Source organism: Balaenoptera ricei, chromosome 6, assembly GCF_028023285.1.
Source record: "Balaenoptera ricei isolate mBalRic1 chromosome 6, mBalRic1.hap2, whole genome shotgun sequence".
NCBI lineage: Eukaryota > Metazoa > Chordata > Mammalia > Artiodactyla > Balaenopteridae > Balaenoptera > Balaenoptera ricei.
In genome coordinates, this window is record NC_082644.1 from 6,189,842 (window position 1) to 6,214,614 (window position 24,773).

The following is a 24,773-nucleotide window of genomic DNA, read 5'->3' on the forward strand; positions in this document are numbered from 1 at the left end:
ATGCAAGAATATTTCTTTTTAGACGTCAAAAGAAAAAACAAAAGTACTTCGTAGTTCCTGACCTGTAGGTCGATGCAGAAGAACTGGTGTTTCTTCTTAGGTTTCCTCCTTTCCAGTTACTCACGTCTTGGTTCAATAATTAAAATACACCCGCTGGATGAATCACATGGTGGGACGATATATGTAATGGAAACTCAGCCATATCCAATTGGTAAGAGTAACAAACAACTCAGCCAACGTGTCTATGGTCCTCGGTACTCAGGAAAAGGCTTGTTCTCAAAGTCTGTGCCCCACAATGAGCGTGAATGTTCATCAGTCAGCTCCTGTCCTCCGAGACTCTCCAGTCTCTGTAGATGGGATTTGTGCTGAAGATTTTTGTTTGCTTTTTAAAACGCAGGAAAAGAAAATCTTGTAGGTTTTTCACCATAACCTACCTAATGTGACCTATTAAGTCATCCCCTTGGCTATGGATCTCCGTTTTATTTTGCTGACTTCACCCTGTCTTCCTGGTTCCCACCTCTTTCTTAACTCTTGGTTTTTAAAAAGTGAAAAACTTAATAACCACAAAGCCAGGAACAACCAAGAAACCACAGCCTTATTTTTAGACAACACATAAATCATCCCGAAAAAGGTCTCTATCCTAAGGATTTCCCCAGATGTAGATTCTACAATTCCCTCTGTATTTTTAGTTCAAGAGTCACAAAACCCAAAGTTTGTATTCTTTGTCATTCAAAAAAGAAACTTGCACCCAAAGTGTGAAATTAATGGCCAGCTTTTGCTGTTGTTGTCATTTATCATCTCTGGGAGCAGGATTATGATCTTGAGAAACAGTAACTACCTTTCTATTTTACTCATGTGAGCTATGTGCAAACCAAAGAACTCTGGTCTTTAAAAAATGTTCCATATATTAACTAACTTATTTTTTTTGCCTTAGAAACATTCTGTGTTGTACCAGTGGGATTCCATTACTGGGATGGGTGTGGGGAAGATGGAGTATTCATCGTTTAAAAAAAATTGTTAAAAAAGTAAGTTAACTTATATATAGTACCTGTTAAACATTCACTTTATGTTCACCTAGACACGAACATAAATCACAAAATTAGAGCATAATTCATAAAACTAGATATTCTGTCAGGTGGCCAAAACCTGTATTGTTCATGGAAGCTTGAACCTAAACATTATAGAAGCTTGAACCTAAAACATTAAATAGATAAATATGACATATAATAGGTCAGTTATTTCTAAAGTGTAGTAAAGTTGGGGTTAAAAGAGATGATTAAGTAGAATGTGAATTTTAAAAATTTTGATAGTTATGCATTAATTTTAATAAGTGTAGAAAAATTAATACCACAATCCTGTGATTTTACTAGTATCATTGTTTAGTACAAAGCTAAACTTAACTTTATAAAAGTATATAATTTTAATGAAAAATATTAAGCAATAATATATGTACTACTCTAGGTATGACTAAAGATGGCATAAACAGTACCAAGATGAATAAAGTTCAGGAAACACTAACACAGGTAACTCACTAGTATTGGTACCACATGTACTATATGACTTAAGTGTTACAAAACTGAAATCAACTTATCATAGAAAGTGTGGTCATTTGGCTCACCTGTTACTACATTTACATAGCATCATTAGGGAAATAACAGTTCCTTAACATTTTGTTCTTAGGCTTTTTCCACTTAATTACTCTATTCAGTCAATGAATATGGTGAATCTTTGAATACGTATTAAGCGTCTACTATGTTCAAGGCCTCTGATGGGTAATTTCCAGGAATATAGAAATCTTTTAAAGACACACCACTTTCTTTCTTTAAATTTTTTTGATAAGGTTTATTTTGAAAAGTAACACTTTCATGATCAATAATTTAGATAAGAAAGAGGAATATTGAGAAGATTCCCAACAATCCCACTATTGAAACAGAGATCAAAATGTTAGTGGGTTATTTCCTTATAGGCTTTTTTAAAAGAAAATATATTATTTATTTTATTAACGAGTTAGAACCGGAATGCACTTACTTTTGTATCATATTTTCCCCCACTTACTGTTTCCATTCTCCCATGCTACTAAATATTTTCTAAAACATGATTTGAAGGACCAAATACACCATTTAACTCTTCACCTACCAATACATGTGGCTTAGTCCTAGCCAATAAAAGTGATCAGAAGGAATGTTCACCGCTCCAGGCCTGGCTCTTAAAACACATCACAGAGGATCCTGCACCTGCTCTCTTTTTCCCTAAATTGCCAGCTAGATGCAAAGAATCCAGTGGAGGACTTGGGTTCCGCAGGGGATGGGAGATCCACTGAATGGGAAAAGCCTGGATCCCTACTGGGCTGGGAGGGGCGGAGTCCCTTCGGTCCCCGCAACCCGCAGAGAGGATGGGGCTGTGATGTGATACATTTTCATTGTATGAAGCCCCTGAAGTTGTGGGGTTGTTTGTCATAGCAATCAGTCTACCCTCATTCATTGATGTTCTTCCTCAAAGTCTTAAAATCTTCCAAACTCCTGTTCCCTGGTTTGGCAGCACCTTTTCTATGGGCCTTATTTTGACTTTTTCAGTTTGCTTAATCTCAGCTGAAGCCGTTTTATCTGGTCATCAACTGGATGTGCGAACGTACTTTATTTCACTTACTGCCACTTCTCAAACCTAAGCAGGAGAACAGGTTGCTGCGCATGATTTTGCCCTAGAAGACGAATGTTCTACTGAGGACTTATTTAAGAAGGTCCTGCAGGATCTTCTCCTTCTCCACCATCCATCTCGTTTTCTAACACTCTGTACCAAAAAGTCCATGGAACCTACAATCTTTAGGATGTACTTAGCATAGGTATGCTTCAGTATCTCATTTGAGGCCATTATACTTCCAGGACACAATGTAAGGTGACCACTAGAGGTTTTTGCTCCAGGGGTGATATCGTTGAACTTATATTTTAGAAAAATAATAGTAGTGGTAGGTAGAATGGTTTTAAGAAATAGGAGATTAAACGATGGGAACATGGTAAAGAAACTGCAAAGAAATGTGAATCATAGCAGTGGGAACAGATGCAAAAGCAAACATCAGTGATGGGGTGGTCCTGACTTGTTAATGATGAAATCTGGAAGGAAAAGTGGAAGAAACTGTGAAAGATGTCTTAGAAATTTCTTTTTTAAGTGTCAGTGGCTAAATCAGGAGCCTAGGAAGAATAGATGATTTGGTGGGAAAATAAATGAATTCCACTTAACGGAGCTGAAACCTTGTGAATGGGTCAGTCCACACAAAGATTCAAAACTGAGGAAAAGAAAAAGAACTAGAACTGAATTCTAAACAATGCTGTCTTTTTTTTTTTTAAATAACCCATTAACTTTAATTAATTAATTAATTAATTAATTTTTGGCTGTGTTGGGTCTTCGTTTCTGTGCGAGGGCTTTCTCTAGTTGTGGCAAGCGGGGGCCACTCTTCATCGCGGTGCGTGGGCCTCTCACTATCGCGGCCTCTCTTGTTGCGGAGCACAGGCTCCAGATGCGCAGGCTCAGTAGTTGTGGCTCACGGGCCCAGTTGCTCCGCGGCATGTGGGATCTTCCCAGACCAGGGCTCGAACCCGTGTCCCCTGCATTAGCAGGCAGATTCTCAACCACTGCGCCACCAGGGAAGCCCAATGTTGTCTTTTTAGATAGCAGAATTTGTGATGAGACTGACAGTGAGTGGCCCGAGAGACAGGAAAACAACCAAGCGCCCAGAAGCCAAGGGATGAGAAAATTTCAGTAACAGTTCTACTATACTGTTTAACCCGTCCATTAACTTAGTATTTTTTTATTTCTGGAAATTAGGTCTTTTCTCAATTTTACTCATATTTTCAGAGCTCTCTTTTCACTTCTTGAAGTGTATTAAATGTGATTATATTCTGTGTCTGGTAATTCTAACTGCTAAGTTTTTCAGGCAGCCTATTTTGTAGAATATTATTTCCCACCCAGGGCTTTGGGAGTTTAGTGATTTTCAACTGTGAGTGACCCATCTTCTTAGGGACACAGGAACAGGACATTTTTCAAAGCCTGAGGTGATGAGAGTTCTTTCAAAAAGGATTCACATTTGCTGTTCAGATGCCTTGTGACACCATTAGTCTGGGATCACTTTAAGTTCTTGGTTTGAGGTTTTTCTAAGCATCCAGGTTGTGTGAATTCTGACTGCAAACCAGGGTCAGGGCCACATTATGATGACTAGTTTCCTAGTTGGATGGTGTGGGGTATGTGTAGAGGGACGTTTCTCTTCAGGGTGAGAGGAGTGGGTTCACTCTAGTTCTCTCTCACCTTGGGGATGGAACCCTTCAGGGATCCTAGTTTTTGAGGTCCTATTAGGCTTTCCACTTTGGGGTGGACCCTGAATTTGTTTTCTGTTCCTAAATCCTTGAACTCAGGATGTAAAAGATACTCAGGCACCCTAGGTTTGGCCAAAGCCCTAAGGCAAAAGCCAGCTTCCGTACTCAGCTTACCTTGTCTGTTCAGTCTTTGACCTTAGTATTTATTTTCTTGTTACCCATGGACGCATTTAGAAAGATTGCAGAGGTATTTCACCTGGCACTTCCAGTTGTTTTCATCAGCTCAGGTGGCCCCGCACCTAAACTGCCACTGTTACTTGGGAGATTCTATCTCCAAGTACAGGTAGTTCCACTTGAGAATATAGTGTACACATGAAAATCTAAAGCAAATTGCCGAGTATTCACTTACACACTTTCTTTAAATAACGTGTGCTGCCAGAGCCTTTAAAGAGTTTGTTTTACAGGTTATTAATTTAACTACTTACAAAGAGCCTGGAAGCAGCACAACAACTTCAATGATTTGGAACCATAATAGTTGAAGCATAGTCAAAATATACCCATATTCTGACCTATTCTAACCACCTCCACGGTCAGAATCCTCGTCCAGGCTACCATGAGCCCCTGTCTGGATGATGAAAATAGCCTTCTAACTGGTCCTTGCTTTTATTGTTGTTCCTTTCCTTACCAAACCCAGAAGCCAGAGGCTGTGGTCCTACTTGGATGTGAGTTAGATCAGGCCACCCCACCCACACTTCCTCAGCCAAAGCTCTCCTCTCCTCCTTGCTTTTCCTAAAACAAGCAGGAATGTTCTTGCCTTTGTATCTGCTGCCCTTTCAGCCTGAAGCCACCTCCGCTCAGGTAGCCATTCGCCCTGTTCCCTCAGCCCTTCAGGTCTTGTCCAGATATTATCCCCTCAATGCGACCATCTCAGACTCTTTAAAACTGAAACCTTCCCTCACTCCTATCCGCATTCCAAATCCCACTTCCGTCCTTGATTTCTTTCCACAGTATTTATCTTCTACTACACCACCTAAGTAAATGAGTTATTCTTGTAAGCTCTTAGGATAATTCTTGGCACATAAGTGATATACCAGCATCGATAACGATACATAATCATTTACATACCTTGTTTATTGTCTGACTCCATGACCACAAGGATTTCTGCTCCTCTAGTTTACTGCTGTTTCCCATCATTTAAAACAATGGCTAGCACACGATACATGCTCCAAACACTGTTGAATAAATAGAAATATCTATAAATATACAATAAAAGATCATAAAAAGGGATTGTTAAAAATCTTTTTACAGGGACTTCCCTGGTGGTGCAGTGGTTAAGAATCCGCCTGCCAGTGCAGGGGACACGGGTTCGAAGCCCTGGTCCGGGAAGATCCCACGTGCCGCGGGGCAACTAAGCCCATGCGCCACAACTACTGAGCCCGTGTGCCACAACTACTGAAGGCTGTGTGCCTAGAGCCCATACTTCGCAACAAGAGAAACCACTGCAATGAGAAGCCTGCGCACCGCAACAAAGAGTAGCCCCCGCTCGCCACAACTAGAGAAGGCCCCTGTGCAGCAACGAACACCCAACGCAGCCAAAAATAAATTTAAAAAAAAAATTAAAAAAAAATCTTTTTACGTAGTTTTAGAAATAGAAGCCATCCCATAAGACCAAGACCTCAAAGACCGTTCTCCAAAAAAAAAAAAAAGGAATTAAAATTCAAATTTCAAAACTCTTTGCAATATGCCAAAAGGTACATTTATCTAAACGACAGTATTGTTTTATGCAAAAAGATCTATTTCGCACTGCCTTGACCGATAGCTCTAAGAATACCACACTTCACTAAGTCTCGATTTGCATACAGGTACCACAATAACACCCATGCGTATCATATATCCTCACAAGTGAAAAGTCACAAACCAAAGTTTTTAAATGACAGTATTTTGAGCTCCTGTGAAGATCAGCACTCTGGGCCCACATCTCCCAGGTGTGGCCCTCCAAGTAGTGATTAACATAGAGCCACACGTTCAAATAAAGAGAAAATGTACTGTTCATTGTTCAGTCTAAAAAGATGAAATTTCTGGGCATCAGCAAGGTGAAGAATGACATCGTTGGAAAACATAAGGCTTAGAATGACCAGATATCTACTCCCAGGCCAGCCTCTAATTCCTGGATCATTTAGGATAATCTCCCTGCATATACCCAGCATACACCTCAGTTTCATTCGTCTGCAACTTTGCTTATCTCCTTTGAAGAGTCAGAAAAGGCTTCTAGGCATAGTCAATTACTAAAAATAACCCAATCTTATTATAACTAGTCAAAACCATTCAGAAGATGGTGCAAAGCGCTTCTTTGTCGTTCCCATCATGTGCCTTTTGGGCTGCAGGTTGCCTTGGACGAGCAGGAGAACGTTCCCTCCTCCTTGGCCCCTTTCTCCTGCTGCACACCTCTTCAGACCTCCCTGCAGAGACCCTGCTCATCCAGCTACACCTATTGTGGTCCAGCCAGAGAGAGGTTCGGCAAAATGCATCACCTAGAATCTCACGTTCTTTAATATGGGAACCTGATACCTTCAAGAGAAACCAGCCTCTGTTTTGCTAATACGGTTGGCAGTCTGCTGACAGTGGGTTCTATGTCCTGAAAATACTTGGAAAAAAGAAAATTCCAGGAAGTTTCAAAAAGCAAAACTTGAATTTGTCACACTAATGGGAACTATTTAAATAGCATTTACATTGTACTTAACAACTATTTACATAGTATTTACATTGTATTGGGTATTATAAGCAACCTAGAGATGATTTAAAGTATAAAGAAAGATGTGCATAGGTTATATGTGAATATATATCATTTTACACAAGGGACTTGAGCATACCCGGATTTTGGTCCGAGGGGTCCTGGAACCAATCCCCCTCAGATAACGAGGGACAACTGTACTGATAATCTCTAGGAGCATAACTTTGATGCAACAGAGGTGGAAAAGAAAGAAGCTCTGCCAGTAAGAGGCACCAAGAACCCACCTATCATACATAAAAATGAGAGTTGGCTAGACTCTCATTTCTAATTTCCCTTCAAGTATTAAAATTTCATGAAATTAGAGTATGAAATTCACTGGAGAAAGACTCAAGTTCTCAGCAGAGTGTGGTTAAATGACAGGAAAACAGTCTTCAAAAGTGAAATTTGTCAAGGTATTACTGTAAGTCCTATGACAGTTTGTGCATATAAACTTCCACATCAGTGGGCAGATAGGTAGTTTCAGTTTATTATCGAGGAATTACAGCACTCATTTTGGTCAGATAAAAATGTAGAATGGTGCACCCTCCTTCCCCAGCCCCTAAATGAGGGCAAAGCCACCTACTTCTAAAATACTTTTGCAAAACATTTAGATATTATCGCCTTTTAAGATCTATTGATTCAAAATGATTAAAGCATGGGGAAGAAAAGTACCTCAACCTCTATACACATTATCAAGTCATACAAAGACACTGAAACTCATAAAGATTAGGGCAAACTGAGATAAAGAATTTCATAGCTGAGGTGACGTGGGGACGGTGACTTGCTTCGGTTTCTAAGATTTTTATTTTTTAGCGACAGAAGTACCTGATATAATTTTTATTAGCTATAAAAAAGATTGGGGTATTTTTAGTAATGCACTGTACCTAGAAACCTTCTCAGACATCTCAAAAGAGAAATAACAGAATTGCATACAAACAAAGAAACTGAGGTATAGACGGCAGAGAGCTTATGCAGAGAGTTTACCCTAAATGATCTGAGAATCAGAGGCTGAACAGGAAGTAGATACCTGGTAATTCCAAATCTTTTATTTTCCAACTCTGCCATACTGCATCTTGCTAAGGCCTGGAAAGTTCACCATTTTTTTAATTTGCATTTTTAAAATTAATTTTTATCGGAGTGTAGTTGCTTTACAATGTTGTGTTAGTTTCTGCTGTACAACAAAGTGAATCAGCCGTATGTATACATCTATCCCCTCTTTTTTGGATTTCCTTCCCATTTAGGTCACCACAGAGCACTGAGTAGAGTTCCCTGTGCTATACAGTAGGTTCTCATTAGTTATGTATTTTATACATAGTAGTGTGTATATGTCAGTCCCAATCTCCCAATTCATGCCCCTCCCCCCGCCCGGTATTGTCTGTTCTCTACGTCTGTGTGTCTATTTCTGCTTTGCAAATAAGTTCATCTGTATCATTTTTCTAGATTCCACACCGGAAAGTTCATCTTTTCTTCAGTTATCTTCTAACAACTGAGCAAAGAACAAGAACATTTTCTCTTCCTGTACATATATGCAGTATATCTTCTATCACACAATGCTTCTAAACTTGCTTAAACCATAGAGGGAGCATGTGAAACACAGCACATGTCAACTATGCTTTCACTCCTTCTCCCCCAACACAGCAGGTCCTGTGTGCTAGGCACTGTGAACGTCTGGGAAGATGACATCAAATAAGGACATGGCCTGATGGGGGTGACAGACCACTAGTAAGCAATAACAAAGCTGAGCCCTACATGCCATGACCGATGTGAACAGGGGGCTCGGACAGCATAGGGCAGGGCTGGGGTCTGAAGAGAACGGAGGAATCTGGAGGAACTGATGTATAAACTGATTCTGAAGGATGCTTGGCAGTTTGGTGGCAGGTAATTGGTGTTGAAACTAAGACAGTGTTCTGGGTAAGGGAATAACCTGTGTGAAGGCCTAGAAGGGATAGAGAAGTTGGTCCATTCCAGAAACAGAGAGAAGGTCAACGTAGCTGCAGTTTAGGTTGGAAAAGAGGACTCGTGGCCCCGCTGAGCCTGTGGAAGTAGCAGAGCCTGGCTCGCAAAGGTCTTTGGAATAAATTGAGAGGCTTGGGCTTAATTCTGAGAGCAATGGGAAGTTGCTGAAGGGGTTCCAAACAAGAGTGTTAGGAGACAATGTGTTTCAGTCGTCGCTTAAATAAATGGCCAAGTCAGAAGAGCACTTCTGAAATATGGGAGTCTGAAAACAGTACAGACTCCTGGAGAGGCAGTGTTCCACGGCGTTCAATCTAAAAGAGCTTTTTTTAAAAAAAAATAAATTATTTATTTATTTTTGGCTGCGTTGGGTCTTCGTTGCTGCTCGCAGGCTTTCTCTAGTTGCAGCGAGTGGGGGCTACTCTTCATTGTGGTACACGGGCTTCTCACTGCGGTGGCTTCTCTTGTTGCAGAGCATGGGCTCTAGGTGTGCAGGCTTCAGTAGTTGTGGCACGAGGGCTTCAGTAGTTGTGGTGCACGGGCTCAGCAGTTGTGGCTTGCAGGCTCTAGGGTGCAGACTCAGTAGTTGTTAAAAGGGTTTTAAAATAAGCATTTCTGCCATCACAACAGTATAGGAGACCATTAACCTCATCAAATGGAAGCCCTAGTGACAACAGTCTTTATTCCAGATGAGCACAACTCAGGAATTATCCATCTCTTTAAGCTTATTACAGAAATAGTAATCCATGCCAGAAAAAAAAAGTATAGAGGCAGAATTTGACTTGGTTGTATTCTACACAAGAGTGTAAATTTAAAAGTCTCAACCATCTATTAACATCACAGGACAATCAGAATTTCAGAATTGGAAGGGGTGTTCAAGATTCTTTGGCCCAACACCTTCATTTCAGAGTTGAAGACAGTGTACAGAGTATTTCTTTGCAAGATAATCAGAAATGAGCAATTACTTAAGATCTGGATTCCTTTTGAAAGACTTCAGCATATCATAATGGTAACCGAAATACTACAAATAATAAATGGAATAACGAGTATTCTGATTTCCAGTGTTGTTCTTAAGCCTCCAAAGACCCTGACCTCCTAGGATTCACAGCCTTGTGTGGCCCCCTTCCACACGGCACCAGACCACAGCTTCTGGACCCCTGTCTCTCTCTCTCTCTTTCCCTCCCTCCCTCTCCCAGATCTTGTTCCCTGCAGGAAGCCAGCTGCCTTGTCCTGAGCAGCTCTGAGACAAGGAACTGAAGTGTCCCTCAGTAACCCGTGAGGCCTGCCTGCTGGCCTGGGGAGTGAACTTGGAAGCAGGTTCCTCCAGGCCCACCTGACAACCTGACAACAACCTCAGGAGAGACCCTGGGCCACAGCCACCCAGCTGAGCCACTCCTGGATTCCCGACCCTCAGAACTGCATGAAACAGTAAAAGTTTGTTGCTTTAAAATGCTACATTTGGGGGTAATTTGTTATGCAGTAAGAGATAACTAATAAACACTGTCCAAAATTAATATATTCTTAACAAACTTAAACTATAACAAAATTTAAATAGCAATTATTTTCTAAACGATATAATACTTTTTTTTTTTTTTTTGGCCGTGTGGCTTTCGGAATCTTAGTTCCCTGACCAGGGATCGAACCTGGGCCCCAGGCAGTGAAAGCACCAAGTCCTAACCACTGGACCAACAGGGAATTCCCTATAATACATTCTTAACTTAAAAATACTATCACGGATGTCCTTCTTTGAAAAGAGGTGATCAAATGGTTTACAGAATAGGCACTAGGATATTTAACCAATAATTTATAGGTCACTGAGGCTAATTTAACCTGAGCTCTTAACAATCACATATAGTTAAAACTGAACTTTGGTTGCTGACAGTACTTGCCCATGGCTATGTGTTCCCATTTCAATACAATTTAATTCCTTCCTTCCTTTCTTTCTTCCTTTTTTGGAAATCTCAGTAGACACAATAATCTGAATTTAAATTAAAAGTATCACTTCCTTCTTGGTCCTGAGTAACCCTAGTAGGATTCAAAGTGAGGGGAAATAACGGTCTACCAGCTGATGGTGATAACCACGATACCTAAAATAATCACCTTTCTAATTCAACAAAACCCCCAAAGTTTTATCCTTGGAAGGAGAAGCTCCAGGTAAGGAGGACCAGCAGTTGATAAAGTCCTGGCCTCTCTTCTAAGTTTCATCTTCTGTTTATATCCTCAATCCAATTATTCATTATTTCACCAAAAAATATTTATTGAACCCTTTCTACAAACGGGATACAAGGATGAACTGGACGGACAAGGCTCCGTCTTCACATACCTTATGTAATTATCAGGGAGGAAGAGGTAGAGCACCCAGCAGGGTACCAGTCCCAGTGTGTTGGTGGGGAGGGCCCTGGGGGATGGGAGGGATTCGGGAGGAAGCATGGGAAAGCTTTTGTGTCACTTCAGGCAAAAAGAATCCCCCCACCCGGAAGCAAAGGGAGTTCAAGACACACTTAGAAACTCAGATGTTCAGCTTGGCTGCAGGATAAAGAAGGAAGGGAGGAGTGGTTAGATCCCCAGAGCGGGCATCTCACCTCTAAACAGCAGCCCCGGCAAGGGCGCAGCTCCTCGTGGTGGGTTCCCCTCGGACAGAGCAGGCAGGGGAAGAATTTAAAACCAACAAATCTTGAGGCCCTGACCTTTTGCATCCTAAGAACACATTTATATTCCGGGCCCAGAAGGCTAGCCCAGCTTGGCAAGGAGTATGGACGCAGCGACACGAATTCTGAGACTAGAAATCTAATCTCTAAAAATCCGATTTCTCTAGAAATCTAGTCTGCTTTGAATCCCAGCTTGAGAACAATAGTGACGCCAGCCCCGCTCACGGGCAGTAAATGCAGTAACACGCGCTAAGTATCCTGCACACACCAGGCCTTCAAAAGAATTATCTTTCCCCCGTTACTTTGGAGGCCCCAGCTGAAGACACCACGTCACCATCTGCCACATGAGACCCCATAACCTGACAGAGGACAAGGCTCTCTTGGCCGTCCCGTGTCCCTCCAGTTAAGTTCTGGTCTCAACCCTCTTTCCCAGCGAACCCCGGGTTAGACAAACCAGAAGTATTCCCCTACAACAATCCCTGTCATATGGTAACTGTAGTATTCATTAAGAAAAAACGAATTACACCCAGACACACTGAGACTTGCCCCATCACTCTATCTGTACTTTATATTTGCATATGTACTTGACCTCCATTATTCCTTTTGATGATATTGTGAGGTGAGTATTGCAATCACTGTTGGGCAGATAAGAGCCCAAGGTTCAGAGAGGTTAAGTGACTGACCATGAACTAAGCTTTGGATGCGCGTAGCTCCTCATTTTCTAAAGAGTTGGGTCAACTCTGCTGAGGCTGCCTCCTTGCAAATGCTGCAACAGGCTTGTATTTTATACTTTTGAGTTTCTTTTAAACATTGTTAGGACTCAGAGGAGCCTGGGCTTTTACAACCATATACCCACTGGTCAATTTCTAATTCTGTGTCCTTTCACACGTATTTTAAGTTCTCTGTGCAAAACTTAAAGGGGGTGGCAGGGTCATCTCTCAATACCATTTCTGCCCAAGAATCCTTCTGATTGCCTTAGGGAGTGATAAGGACCACTTTCAATTTGCACACCTGCCCGACTATGCTCATAAAAGTAAAAATAAAGCTTCCTATTTTCTTAATAATCAAAAACTGTCTCCTCTGTGCAAATGAGACCACAAACAGAAGGTTTCATTACTCCTGGTGGACTTCAGCTGCTGATTTCAAATGGAATTATTCCCTCAAGTAATCGGAGTAAGATCCCTTGAAGGTCACCTCCTCCAAGCCCAGTCTCTGTCTAGGGACGTCTGCTTTGTAAAGGAGTCCTCCCCACTGTGAACAGCCCAAGTTGGGTCCACAAATGAACTTGTTCCTGCTTTCCAGAGTTAGCTAAATAAACATTTCCCCAAGCACCCTTTCCTTTCACTGTTTCTCTGAAGGTGGTGCACAGATGAGCTGGGTCAGAATCACCTGGGTACAGGTGATGCCTGGGTCCCCACATGGACCTGAATTGACCCAGGAGTGGGGCAGTAGCTTTCTACATTACCCAGCCGGTTCATACTTTATCAATTAAATTAAAGTCCAGGTCTTTTTCATCAAAAAAAAAAAAAGGTCTTCGGCAGTCTCCCTCGTCCTATGTGAAAAGCAACTGGTTTTGATTTAAGTAGTTGATAAAAATGCTGAGTCAGACAGTGACTTGTATTCAACCCATGACAGCCCTCCAGGTGCTGTATGTATTGGGCTTACATGCATTACTCTGCACAATTATCCAGCCAAGAACAGACCTGAATGGCTGAATATCGTCAGCCATCCTACACTTCCCCCTATTGTTCACTGGCAACATTTTGTGGGAATTCTGAAATGATGGCATCTACAGAAATCCCCAATATACTAGGTAGTGTAACTCAAACCATGAAGCACATTGGAGTTGGTCTGGTACAATTCTTTATCTATCCTGATGATGCAAATTCTCTATTTCATTCTAGAAATTTAAATAACCGGGTTTCACTTGTTTTAAAGTACCTGCAGATAAGAGACAATATTAAGGAAGAAGGATCAACTTTTACCATCCTAAAACTTAGGAGAAGATATTAAACATTCTGTTCAACTTGAATTAGGCAGATACGAGGTCACACTGATAACGTAATCACGTGCACCTAGCAATAGAAGCGACTGACATCTTTGTTGGGAGATATGGGCACAAAAATTATTTCCTCCGGCTGGGGCATCTGGCTAAACATTTCTCAATACCCTTTCCTGTGTAATGTAGGTCTCAGGCAGAAAGGCTTTTGAAAAACAGAAATCAAGGAACCTCCATCAAGCGGCAAAAATCGGGTCTGAAGGAGGCGACGAGGGTGGAGTATTTTTTTTTTTTTTGAGTGTTGTTTTACAAACCCCGAAATCCTCGGTCCTAGGAATAGAAACTTAGCCCTTGAACAAGGTTGGTATTGCTTATTCTCACTAGGTTGGCTTTCTTCTAATTAGCTCAAGAGACAGCGACGTACTACCCGCTTTCCAAGTAGAGCTCCTGGGGTCCGGTGATATTTGCACATCACACCTGGGCCTTTCGGTTACAAATCCGGCTCCTTAAAGAGCCGTGTGAAGAAGCGAGCACAATCAATAAGGAAAAATCCTCCCAGCTATAAATCAGCCACGTGGAGCTGCGGCAACGGCCGCCGCGACTTCCTGGTTTCCTTTCCGCCCGCCCCGCTGCGGGGGCCGGGGGGCCGGGGGGCCGGGGGGCTGGCGTTAAGGCCTGAGTTACGGCCCCAAAGGACAATAAAAGTTGGGGACCCGGGCAGCTTTAAGGGCTGAGCGGTGGGGCCGAGGCTGAGGACAGACCTGGGGAGAGTGTAAGTTAGTCGCATGGTAGCAGGACCTGGAGGGGTCGAGGACAGCGGCGGGGAAAGGGCTGCGGACCGGCCGGGGGCCGCCCGGCGCGGGCGTGGGGGCGGGAGCGGCCCGGGGAGGGAGGGGAGAGCGGGGGTGGGGCGGCCCGCCAGGCGAGGGGAGTTCCGGATCGGAGGCGGGGAGGGCGGCCGCCGGGCGGCGGGGGCGGGAGGAGGAGGCGAGCGCGGAGGGGGAAGGAGGGAGGGGAGAGCGGTGGCGGCGGCTGCGCCCGGCTGTGCGCCTCTCGCCGCCGGAGGAAGATGAGGCTGAAGATCGGGCTCCTCTTACGCAGTTTGCTGGTGGTGGGCAGCTTCCTGGTGCTGGTGGTCCTCTGGTCCTCCCTATCCCCGCGGCCGGACGAGCCGAGCCCGCTGAACAGGATGAGGGTGAGTGACCCGCCCGCCCCCTCCGGCGGCGGCGACCTGCAACTTGTTTTGTTCGCGCGCCTGGCGGGGGCGGGGGCGGCGGGTCGGGCGCGGGCTCCGCAGGTGGCGCGGCGGGCGGGTGGGGGCCCCGAACGCCGCGTCCGCCCCGGCCCCTCCCCGCCCCGCGCTGCGGCGGGGGCTCGGCGGCCGCCCTCCGCACCTGGAACGCGGGCTGGAGGAGAGAAGGGCCGGGCCAGGACCGCCGCGGCGGCGGCCGGGGACGCGGGGCTGGTCCGGGCTGCGGCCTGTGGCGCGCGCATGCCTGACGGAGGCGAGGGGCCGCGGCCGCCGCCACCGCCGGTGCGGACCAGGCCCCTGGGTCCGGCCGCCCCCGCGCGTCCGGGGCGCCCCCCTCCGCCCGGTCTCGGGCGCCCCCGGCTGCCAGCCCGGGTGGGAACGCGCGGCCCCGCCCCCGGCTCCGCGGAGAGCGCCGCCCCATCGGCTTCGGCGCCGAGACAGGCGATGCGCGGCCGAGGCCTCGCCCAGGACCGGCCTCCCTCCCCCTCCCTTTCCCGCTCCCCCCTCCCCTTCCTGGCGGCCGCCCTCGCCCGCCTGCGGACCCCCGCCCCGGAGCCCCCTCCACCGGCCGCTCCGTCGGGCCGGAGCCCGCCCCTCCTCTCCTCTCCCCTCTCCCCCCCCACCCCCCCCCGGTTGCAGCCGGGCCGCAGGGCTGCCAAACTAACTTGTGCGGTCGCCGCCCGCGCCGAGGGCTCCTCCGGACGCGCTGTCCGCCGCCCGACTCTCCCGGTCGGTGGGGCTCTGTCGGCGCCCCGGGACGTGGGTGACCGGACCCCGGGCTGCGGCCCCGCTGACCCGGCCGCGCCCCCGGCCCGACCTGCCCGCCGTTACGGCCGCGCCCCTCCTTCCCCTGGGACGCGGGAGCCGGGGCCTCGGGGGCTGGGGAGCTGTGCCGCTTCCAGCGCCTTGTGCAAGCAGCGTCTGCATTGCATCCGAGGGGTCGCCTTTATTAACTTTCCTTTTGGAAAGTTAGCGTCTGGAAGTAGAGGGAGAAGGCGTCCTTTCAACACTAAGAATCGTAGGAAGAGATTTCCTTATCTGCGCCTGCCCCTGTGATGAGGGAAGGTTTACTCTTGAGATTTACTCTGAAGTTTTAGTGTGTATTTGAAGACGTGACGGCACTGGAATCTCTTTATAACGTATGGGGTGGATTCCCCTCTAAGTCATCTAAATTAATGGTAATAAAAAGTACCCAGTTTTCCTTTTGAATGTGTTTGTGGTTTTAAGTCCCTCAGCTCTCATGGAGTGATGGTGACCTCTTTATGATTTTGCTTCAAAATGACTTATTGACAAAGGACGACTGAATATTGCAGTTGTTTGAAAGCATTTGTGATCAAATGGCCTTTTACCGAGAGCTAATAAAGACGTAAAGATGCCATTTCCTGGGGGAAGAAATTGAGGAAAGAGTGACAGAACTAGCCATATTCAGAATGTCCTGCAGTTCAGATGACAAGTCTTCTAAAGGGGTGATGGAGCGTCAGCCCCAATGCCTATTTCCTCTGAAATATTATATTAGTGCTGATACAAGTACTGAACCACGAGCTCATTTAATAGCTGTAGGAGGTGGTTATAACTTGATTTTTGGTCCAACTTATTGGATAAAGTTTGTCGGTGGGTCCAGGGTAATTTCTGTCATTTGCCAAAGACTGAAGCTAGCTTATTAAGACTTTCAAACAATTAACATTAAGAAGAATGCTTTATGTATGTGGAGAGCCAAACCCTTTTATTAAGTTTGCGGGTAAATATTAACTAAGCAAGTTAAGGTATAGCTTATAAATCATAAGAGCATAAATAAGGGACTATTGCCTCCCTTTAATAAAAGCTAACCTAAATGTTTGTGAAATACAGCAGTAGAAGGGCATCTCCTTTCGGGAAAATTCTGACTCTTTGATTATGATTACACATACTCCACCCACTGTGAAACACCTGCCTCTCCTTAACACTAATCCATGTATAGGGCTTTTTTGGATTCTGATAAATGGCCTGAGATAGTCTAGGACAATCCCATTTACCAAGTACAGGTTATGCTTCTACTCTAGCACGCTGGTCCTGGTGGGTCCGCCCTGTACAGCTTTTTGCCTCATACTTTCAGTGTTCCAGGCACAAAAGTCTGCCGTAGCCTGGTGCTTTTTTTTTCCCTGGACTACTTCCTCCTTTAGATCTGCCCAGCAAAGTGCGTCACCTATGGTCAAGACAAGAGGAACACATTTCTTTTCGCTTTCCCATCTCCGGGCCTCTTGCTGTTTCTCTGATGTGCATGATGTGAAAAGTGATCTTACCGTTCAAATTGTACTCTGTTGGATACTATTTGATTTATTCAACAAACATTTTTGAGTACCTCCCATGTCCCGGTGCTAGTTGTTAAGGAAGTACTCCTTGCTCCTAAACTCGTGGCTCTTGTAGGCTAGTGGGTCAAAAATCACATTAATCAAGATTTCACAAATGTGTAAATAAAAATTGTGCCACCACATGCTATGAAAAAAAAAAAACCCACAGGGGGTGAAAAAATGGAGGAACTTGGTCATAAAAGCCTGACCTGAAGAAATGGCTTTTGAGTTGAAATCTGAAGATTTGAAGAAGAGTCATTGTTGATCTGGGTATGGGAGGGGGACACCCCTGAGAGGGAGAAGTATGTGCAAAGGCCCTGAGGTAGCAGGTAGCATGGTGAGCTGAGGAAGTGGAAGAAGGCCAGCGTGATTAGAAGATGGAGGGCGAGGGTTCAAAGAGACCATGCCAGGAATCAGGTCTTTAGAGCAGCCATTAACTCCAAGGATGGAGCTCGTCGAAGGATTTTTAAGTAGGGGAGAGGTGGGCTGAGATTTGTGCTTTGAAAAGACCACTCTAGCTGAATTGGTTTAGAGCCAGAGCAGATAGGAATCCTGTTGGAGGTTATGATAGCCCAGGTGGAACGTGATGTTGATGGCATTGGCAGGGTGACGGTGGAAGGAGAGAAAAGTCAGTTGGTTCAAGAGCTATTAAACGAAGATGCAGAGGCACCAGGACTAGGTGTCTGCATGTGGGAGTGAAGGAAAAGGAAGGTGTCCAGAGGCACCCGATAGGTGGTAGAAGGATGACAGATTGTTTATTACATGGAAGGTTCTGAAGACAAAATCCATACATTCTGATGTTATGTTTTATGGTTATAATGGGAAGGCTTATCATCTTAGGCTTTGTCCTCTGAATATTTTAAGGTCAGCATTTATTAAAACCATCTGTTTAGCACTTGCAAAGTGTAGACAGTTCCTTTAATTAATAAATTATAGCATCTCCCAGACCATTTCTCCCGGGTTTCGGCGCTGAGTGTTCAATGTTGAATCATTAGCCTCTGCAAATAAAGGTCTGGAATGGAGATGTTGCAAGACCTTCAGTGGCTCTTTAATAGCAAATTCAGTACTCGTGAGAAGCTGCATGTAAACCGGCAGCTCTCTGTATGTGCAAATGTTACTTGACTCAGACTATTAATGCCACTTAGGCTCAGAGCATCCGTAGTAGGACTAATTCAAGAACCATTGCTAGATGGAGAGGTTTTATGTGATAAGCTAAGACCAGTGTAAAGGAACACTGCTTAATGAGGCTGTGACTGAATTGATCACCCAGTCAGTCAGGTTCTACCTTAACAAAGCCTTTTATCTCAGCGATGATTGGCTGCAACCAGAAAAGCTCTGCCCTTGACCACGAGATTTCTGTTTCAAATGGAAGCTCGTTTATTAGGGATGGAGCTATCACTTAGAAGAAATGTAGTGTCTTAAGAGGTCACTGTTGTTTCGGTTCCCCAAGTGAAATGCCCTGGGATTAGTTTTTGTTCCATTTTGCTGTCCTCCCCCACCCTTGCAGTGAAAAAACTCCCTTATTACCAAGTCTAAGAAATTTGGGCTCCATAGGCCTCCTGAAATTAATGCTGAGTTTTGCATACACGTGTGTTCTTCTGGGCGGCTGAGAAGCAGAAGCTTTCACGTTTCTTAAAGGTACCTGCGAAGCTTAAAGGTACCTGCGAAGCTTAAAGGTACCTGCGAAGCACTGAGTCCTTGGGAGACAGAATGCCTGTTTCCTGCCCATGGAATTTCTCCCTCGTCTTCCATGGTGCTGAAGCACTCATTACACCCTGGAAATGCAAACATTCCTGAGAACTGCTGTATCTGTCGATTCTGTGGAAGTGTTTCCCATCCAGTGTTGGAAGGTCAGGCATCAATCCTGTTACTACCACCACCCCCCCTCCCCCACTGAGAATACCAAGATGGTCTCAAGGAAAAGTCCCTGTTCTAAAGGGATCCCATCCTAGTTGAAAAAAAGGATGCAGCGCCCACATGGCCTGGGTTCCTTCCCCATCCTTACTCTGGTAGCTGGGTAAGGAAACCTCGCTATGGGAACTGTCACAGGACGTTTCCTTAGCAGGTGGCGAAGGCTGAGAATAGCCATTCAGGGAGTGCACAATTATTAGTAAAGAAAGAATGGAAACTGTCGAGCTGTTGAATCTGGGTAACTGTTTTGTGATGGGGCCGGCTTCATGGAATGGGAGATAAGGTGTGGGCTTCGATCTGTTACTAGTGAATTAGAGACAGGGAGAAAGAAGGTAACGCATCGTGAATGAACATCACGGTTCTGAGCCTGGGCCATTTGTAAACAGAATATTTGTAACTTCTAACTTGATTTGTTAAAAAAAGGTTGGTCAGCAAGATTTGAACAGCTGTTGAATATTGGAACATGGTTGTGATTATTCAGCTCCAATCTCGACGATTGTCTTTGTTCATATTTTAGATTCTAATTTTCATCCCTGAGGAATGAATGTACAATCTGACAGAAGGAGAAAAGCAGTGAAATCAAGAATTTAAAATTTCTAGAGTAGAACGGACACAGCCTGAGACTATGAAAGGAATGATTTTATGGTTGGAGTTTGTGTGGTGGAAGAGGGAAGGGTGAGAAGGTAGAATATGTGTTAACAATGTGGACAGAATTCTGTGAGAATTGGGAGAGATGTATTTGTACTGTAAACATGGCAGTCATTCAGTCAACAGACGTTTCGATATCCGTCGAGTGTTTACTAAGCACGATCCATGGCTCTAGGCGTCGGAGAGGCTATGCAGTAGAGGAAGTAGAAAGCTTTGGCGTAAGGAAGATGCTACTCAGGTCATGACCTACTAACCACACAGAAGGTGTGGAACTGGAAGTTGGAAAAGTACGTTGGGGCCCTATTTTGAAGGTACTGAATGGCAGGCTGAGGAAGTGGGTTGGGGTTTTACTGATTCAGCAGTAAGAGCAGCTTTTTGGAAGCTTTTGAAATGGAGTTAGGGAGTGGTGACGTTCAACTGCTGATTCCCTGCTTCAAAGATTTCAAACACCTGTTGCCTACGAAGTACCATCTACTGCTCTAGACATTGGAGGTACTATAAAGTAGTAAAAAACGCTGTGATAACAGATAACATCTGTGAATCCTTTGTGCCAGGTCAGCATTCTGCGTGTGTGGTGTTAATTGTAGCAGTAACCCTCTCATGCGGTCTGATGTAATCCTCACTGAGTTACAGAGCCTTGAACCCTGCCCAAGGTCATTTACACAGTCAGTCTCAGGTGTCCTGACTTCTGCTGTGCCCTCTGACCTCCCGCAGATTTTAACAACACAGATGAGCTCGTGTGGCCCCCATTGAAGGGGGCCGCAGAGACGCTGGAGAGGTCATTTCACACAGAGAGAAGCATGTGAGGCGGTGCAGGATGAGTGGAGGGACAGGGGCCCAGGACCCCGCGGGGAAGGCGGGGAAGGTGATGGCTGAGCTGAGTCCCGGATGTAGCTCTCAGGGAAGAGCCTCGCCGGCCGAGGGGACAGGCAGGTTTGCCCTGAGGGTGGAGGAGGCCGGAATGCATGAGAAACAGAAAGAAGGCCATCGTGGTGGTGGTGGGAGCTGAGCCGGGTGCGTCTGGAGGGAGGGCAGTCCTTGATGAGCTGGCAGGTGTAAGCAGGGGATGCTCTGGGTTGGGTGATAAATTATGTGGTCATCGCACCGGGCATGGTCCTAGATAAACAACACGAGTGATTACCTTTTCGCCACAGGTTTGCAGGCCAGATGCACAAACAACAGTTGCAGGGGGTGAGAGGAGGGTCGTACTAGCTACTGGGTCCCCGGGTCACAGGGGAAGCAGCATCCGGCCGCGGGGTGGGGTGCGGTCAGAGCGGTCCCCGGGAGGGCAGGGCGGAGGGTGAGCGCGGGGACAGGGCCTGGGCACGCAGAAGCAGGAAAGGGCCTGGAGGGATGGAAGAGAGCCCGGCGAGAGAAACGGAATCTGAGCCCTGAGACGCTGAATACTGTGCATGGTTCAGGCTGGCTCCGAGGAGGGATCCGGGAGCAGTGCCCAGGCCAGATTTCCGTGAGGAGAGACATGTCCCCGTAGCTCGTGCTGAGCCTAAACCAGGAGGGGGGCCAAGAAAGTGAATATGCGGGGAGAGAGAGACGGTGACGGTAGACTTAGCGGTGCGGCTGGTGGGAGGAGGAGCTCTGCTGGCTGGAATGGGCCGGGAGGATGCTGAAGCCTCAGCAGGAGCAGAACCGTCTGAGGCGGCAGTTCTCAGCCTTGAGCAGGAATCAGAGTCGCCCAGAGAATGTCTTAAAGCCCGGGTCGTCCGGCCTCCTGCCCGCGCTTTCTGATTCAGGAGGTCTGGGGCGGGGCAGAGAATTGGCGCTGCTAACTGTTCCCAGGTGACGCTGCTGCCGGCCCGGGGACCAGACTTCACGAAGTGCTGGTCTAGAGCACACGTAGCGCTGGGGTCCGTGAGACAGAGCATTTGTGCGGTTTGGGCATAAAGTGCGTAGAGGCCACAGGCCAGTGGAGTGGAGGTGTCTGCCGGGTAGATGGAGCCCGGAACGGGCATCAGAGCTGGATGCGAAGTGTGAGCTCCTGGGCAGGGGCCCAGCTCCAGTCTGGGGCCTGGGTACTGGAGTGGTGGCTTAGGGTGTGGACGTGGGCATGAAAGAGGAACGGGGGAAATGCCGGCAGCAGGAGAGATGAAAGAGGGTTCAGGCAGAAGTCAGATGACTTGGGGAGTCTTGCCCGACCACCAGCAATTCCAAGTGCTGCAGCATTTGAGCAAGAACTGATGAGAACGAAGGATGTAGTGAGCGGGCGGCCGTGGAAGCAGGAACACCTGCCGCTGCGCCGCCCCCTGGCACCTGGGGTAGAGGAGGGCCTGCAGCGCGTCTCGGTAAATGCGATGCCCAGAAACACTGGCTCAGGTAAAAAAAGAAGTTCAAGTGGTGAACACTCATCTTCCCTGGGGGAAAACTACAAATCGAGAAAGGGTTTTATTAGAGAGCCATGAGTACCGAAGAGGACTTCCCACATTGGGGTTATCTCTGTTCTGCCTTAATTAGGCCTCTAACCCCCACCCCGTGTGTGTATAGAGACACATGTGTCCATGTATTTTAAGCTGAACCACAGTCATGTAATTTTGATAATATAGACTGTATATACTATACACATTGTATTAAAATATGATAATACATATTAGGCACTTGGGGCATTCTTTTAGTCTGAAATCCAGTTAACTTGGAAAGCTGTGATTAGAACAATATTTTAATATTTGAAGTTGGGAAAGTAATTTTATCCTGAGAATATTAGGCAATTTTTAGTTTTTAATAATACATTAATTTGGCTGATGTGTAACTAAAGGAAGAAACAATAGCAAAACTGTAGGCTTAGCATTTCAGTGATGTTAGTTGTTTTTTTTTGGTTTTTTTTTAATGTCTGTATTATTTTAAATTTTTATTTATTTATTTATTTTTGGCTGTGTTGGGTCTTCATTTCTGTGCGAGGGCTTTCTCTAGTTGCGGCAAGTGGGGGCCACTCTTCGTCGCGGTGCGCAGGCCTCTCACTATCGCGGCCTCTCTTGTTGCGGAACGCAGGCTCAGTAGTTGTGGCTCACAGGCCTAGTTGCTCCGGGGCATGTGGGATCCTCCCAGACCAGGGCTCGAACCCATGTCCCCTGCATTGGCAGGCAGATTCTCAACCACTGCGCCACCAGGGAAGCCCCAGTGATGTTAGTTTTTTGAAATGAGGTCTACGGTTTAATTCTGGTTCAGTGCTATGGTCCCAAAAGCAACCCTGAGACAAGTTGGAACTGCACTTACCCAGGGCTTCGGTCTTTTTTGGAGAGGGGAGAAGTAACTTGCAGTTGCTTCATTTGCTAAGAATCCTGAATATGTCAAAATGAGAAATGTTCTCATTTTTGCTCCATTATAAATTCCCTTCTGGGCTCCCCGGCCTTTGTAGTGTTTTAAAGTGTGGCTCTCGAGAAGCATTTAAACATGCCAGTCGGGATGCCTGATCCAGCTCACTGAGTGTAAGAACGGCTCCGCCGAAACTGGAGGAAAACCTTAACTTTGCATTATCTAATTAGGTTTGTAGAGTTGCTGTAGAACAGCCTGGTTTCCGAAGTTTAGAAGGTACAATTAGCTGCAGTATTACATCAGTACCAACGGGCCTGCTAAGGGGCTTCTGTGCCAAGCAATTGGAATATGTTATTACCAAGGATGTTTTAAACTGGGTGAATTAAAATTAAATCACATACTATTGGGAGCAGTTCTGTATGAAAATAGAATAGCAGAGATGACCTCATCTCTTTTTTTTTCCCATCTTCAATCTTTTATTGAGTCCCTGGGTTTAAGAGTACATTTGGGCCTCAGGCAGATGCTGTTCTCCTCAGTAGTAAACTACATGTTCAGTGATTATCCGGCTTACACATAGTTTTAGCATCTGTAGTTCTTATCTTTATAAACTATTTTATAAGGTGCTTTAGGATTGAGGTATTCACTGGTCATGTGTACACCTTATGAAAAGAGTTGGTATTTAAAGAGTAAGTATGTCTTAGAGAAACATTAAGTGAGAAGTTGCCAAAACTTCTTTGTCACTCTTATGAGACGGTGGGAGTGCCAGCATTTTTATTTACGAGATTGTCTGTAATTATCCTTTGACTGTTGATTTTCCCTTTTGATAAAAATACCAGAAGAAGAAGAAAACCCTGTGAGAAGACACTCTGATGAGTGTGAGCAAGGCTGGCAAGTAGCCTCACGAGGGTGTGAATGTCTGACTCTTCCAGCCGGAACCCTTCATTTCGAACCAACCCAGCTTCTGAGTCCAGCTACTGGAGTGAGACAGTAGCCTCAGGTTCTTAGTGCAGGTCAAGAGACACTTCTGAACAGTTTTACAGAATTTTAAGAATTACACTTGTTGAGAAGTGACATCGTAACATGAACGCAATATCTTTATGCTTCTGTGAGAACTTTTTTGATAAATTCTTTAGAAAGACTAAACAGAAAAAAAAAGATAGAATAAGTTACAATAGTATGTTAACAAAGTCCCTGGTTATGCTATTTGAATGTGCTCTAGGGGTTCTTTATTTGTCAGCATTTACTATGGTACTTCAAATAATTTTATTCTGCTGAATTTAAAGTAAGTATTTCGTATACATATTATTAACAGCTCTTATTGGAAAAATAGTTCCCTTATAACCCCAGCAGAAACCAAAGTGTTCCATATAATTGAGTCATGTGAGCCTCATTTTGCCAGAATATATCAAAGATACCTGGATAAAGATGTCCAGATACAGAAAATCAGAAGGGAGATTCCACTGCTCTTTAGATTTATGGTTCATTAGGCACTTACATAAACGTTTCAAAAATGACTTAGGAAAGACCTAGTGGGGTTAAGTCAATTAAGATATTTTTGTTTGCTTGATTGTTTAATGCTGCTAAGAAAAACATGTTTGTGATGGGAAATATTTGCCTAGAAAAATTTATCCTGTAATATATTATACTGGACTGGAGTTGTTGGTCAGTAATGGCCCGTGTACCTGAGAAATCAAAGG

General features: G+C 45.2%; 1 protein-coding gene and 1 long non-coding RNA gene across 11 annotated transcripts in view; one reads left to right on the forward strand and one right to left on the reverse strand.

Annotated features, from left to right (window-relative positions):
* Positions 1-14,927, reverse strand: part of LOC132368157 (uncharacterized) — a 37,805-nt gene extending 22,878 nt beyond the window's left edge. For all 3 annotated transcript variants that reach the window (XR_009503926.1, XR_009503927.1, XR_009503928.1), the window contains exons 1-2: positions 14,772-14,927; positions 5,430-5,536 (exon numbers count right to left, since the gene is read on the reverse strand). This is a non-coding gene — a long non-coding RNA (uncharacterized LOC132368157). The remainder of the gene's footprint in view (positions 1-5,429; positions 5,537-14,771) is intronic.
* GALNT7 (polypeptide N-acetylgalactosaminyltransferase 7) overlaps positions 14,322-24,773 on the forward strand; it is a 137,277-nt gene continuing 126,825 nt past the window's right edge. For 6 of the 8 annotated variants that reach the window (XM_059926753.1, XM_059926761.1, XM_059926754.1 and 3 more), the window contains exon 1: positions 14,687-14,869. In XM_059926753.1, coding sequence (XP_059782736.1) covers positions 14,744-14,869 — 126 coding nt within the window. In that variant the 5' untranslated portion in view covers positions 14,687-14,743. Of the gene's footprint in view, positions 14,447-14,686; positions 14,870-24,773 lie in introns of those variants that run through there. The other 2 variants (XM_059926757.1, XM_059926758.1) reach the window with 2 other exon arrangements.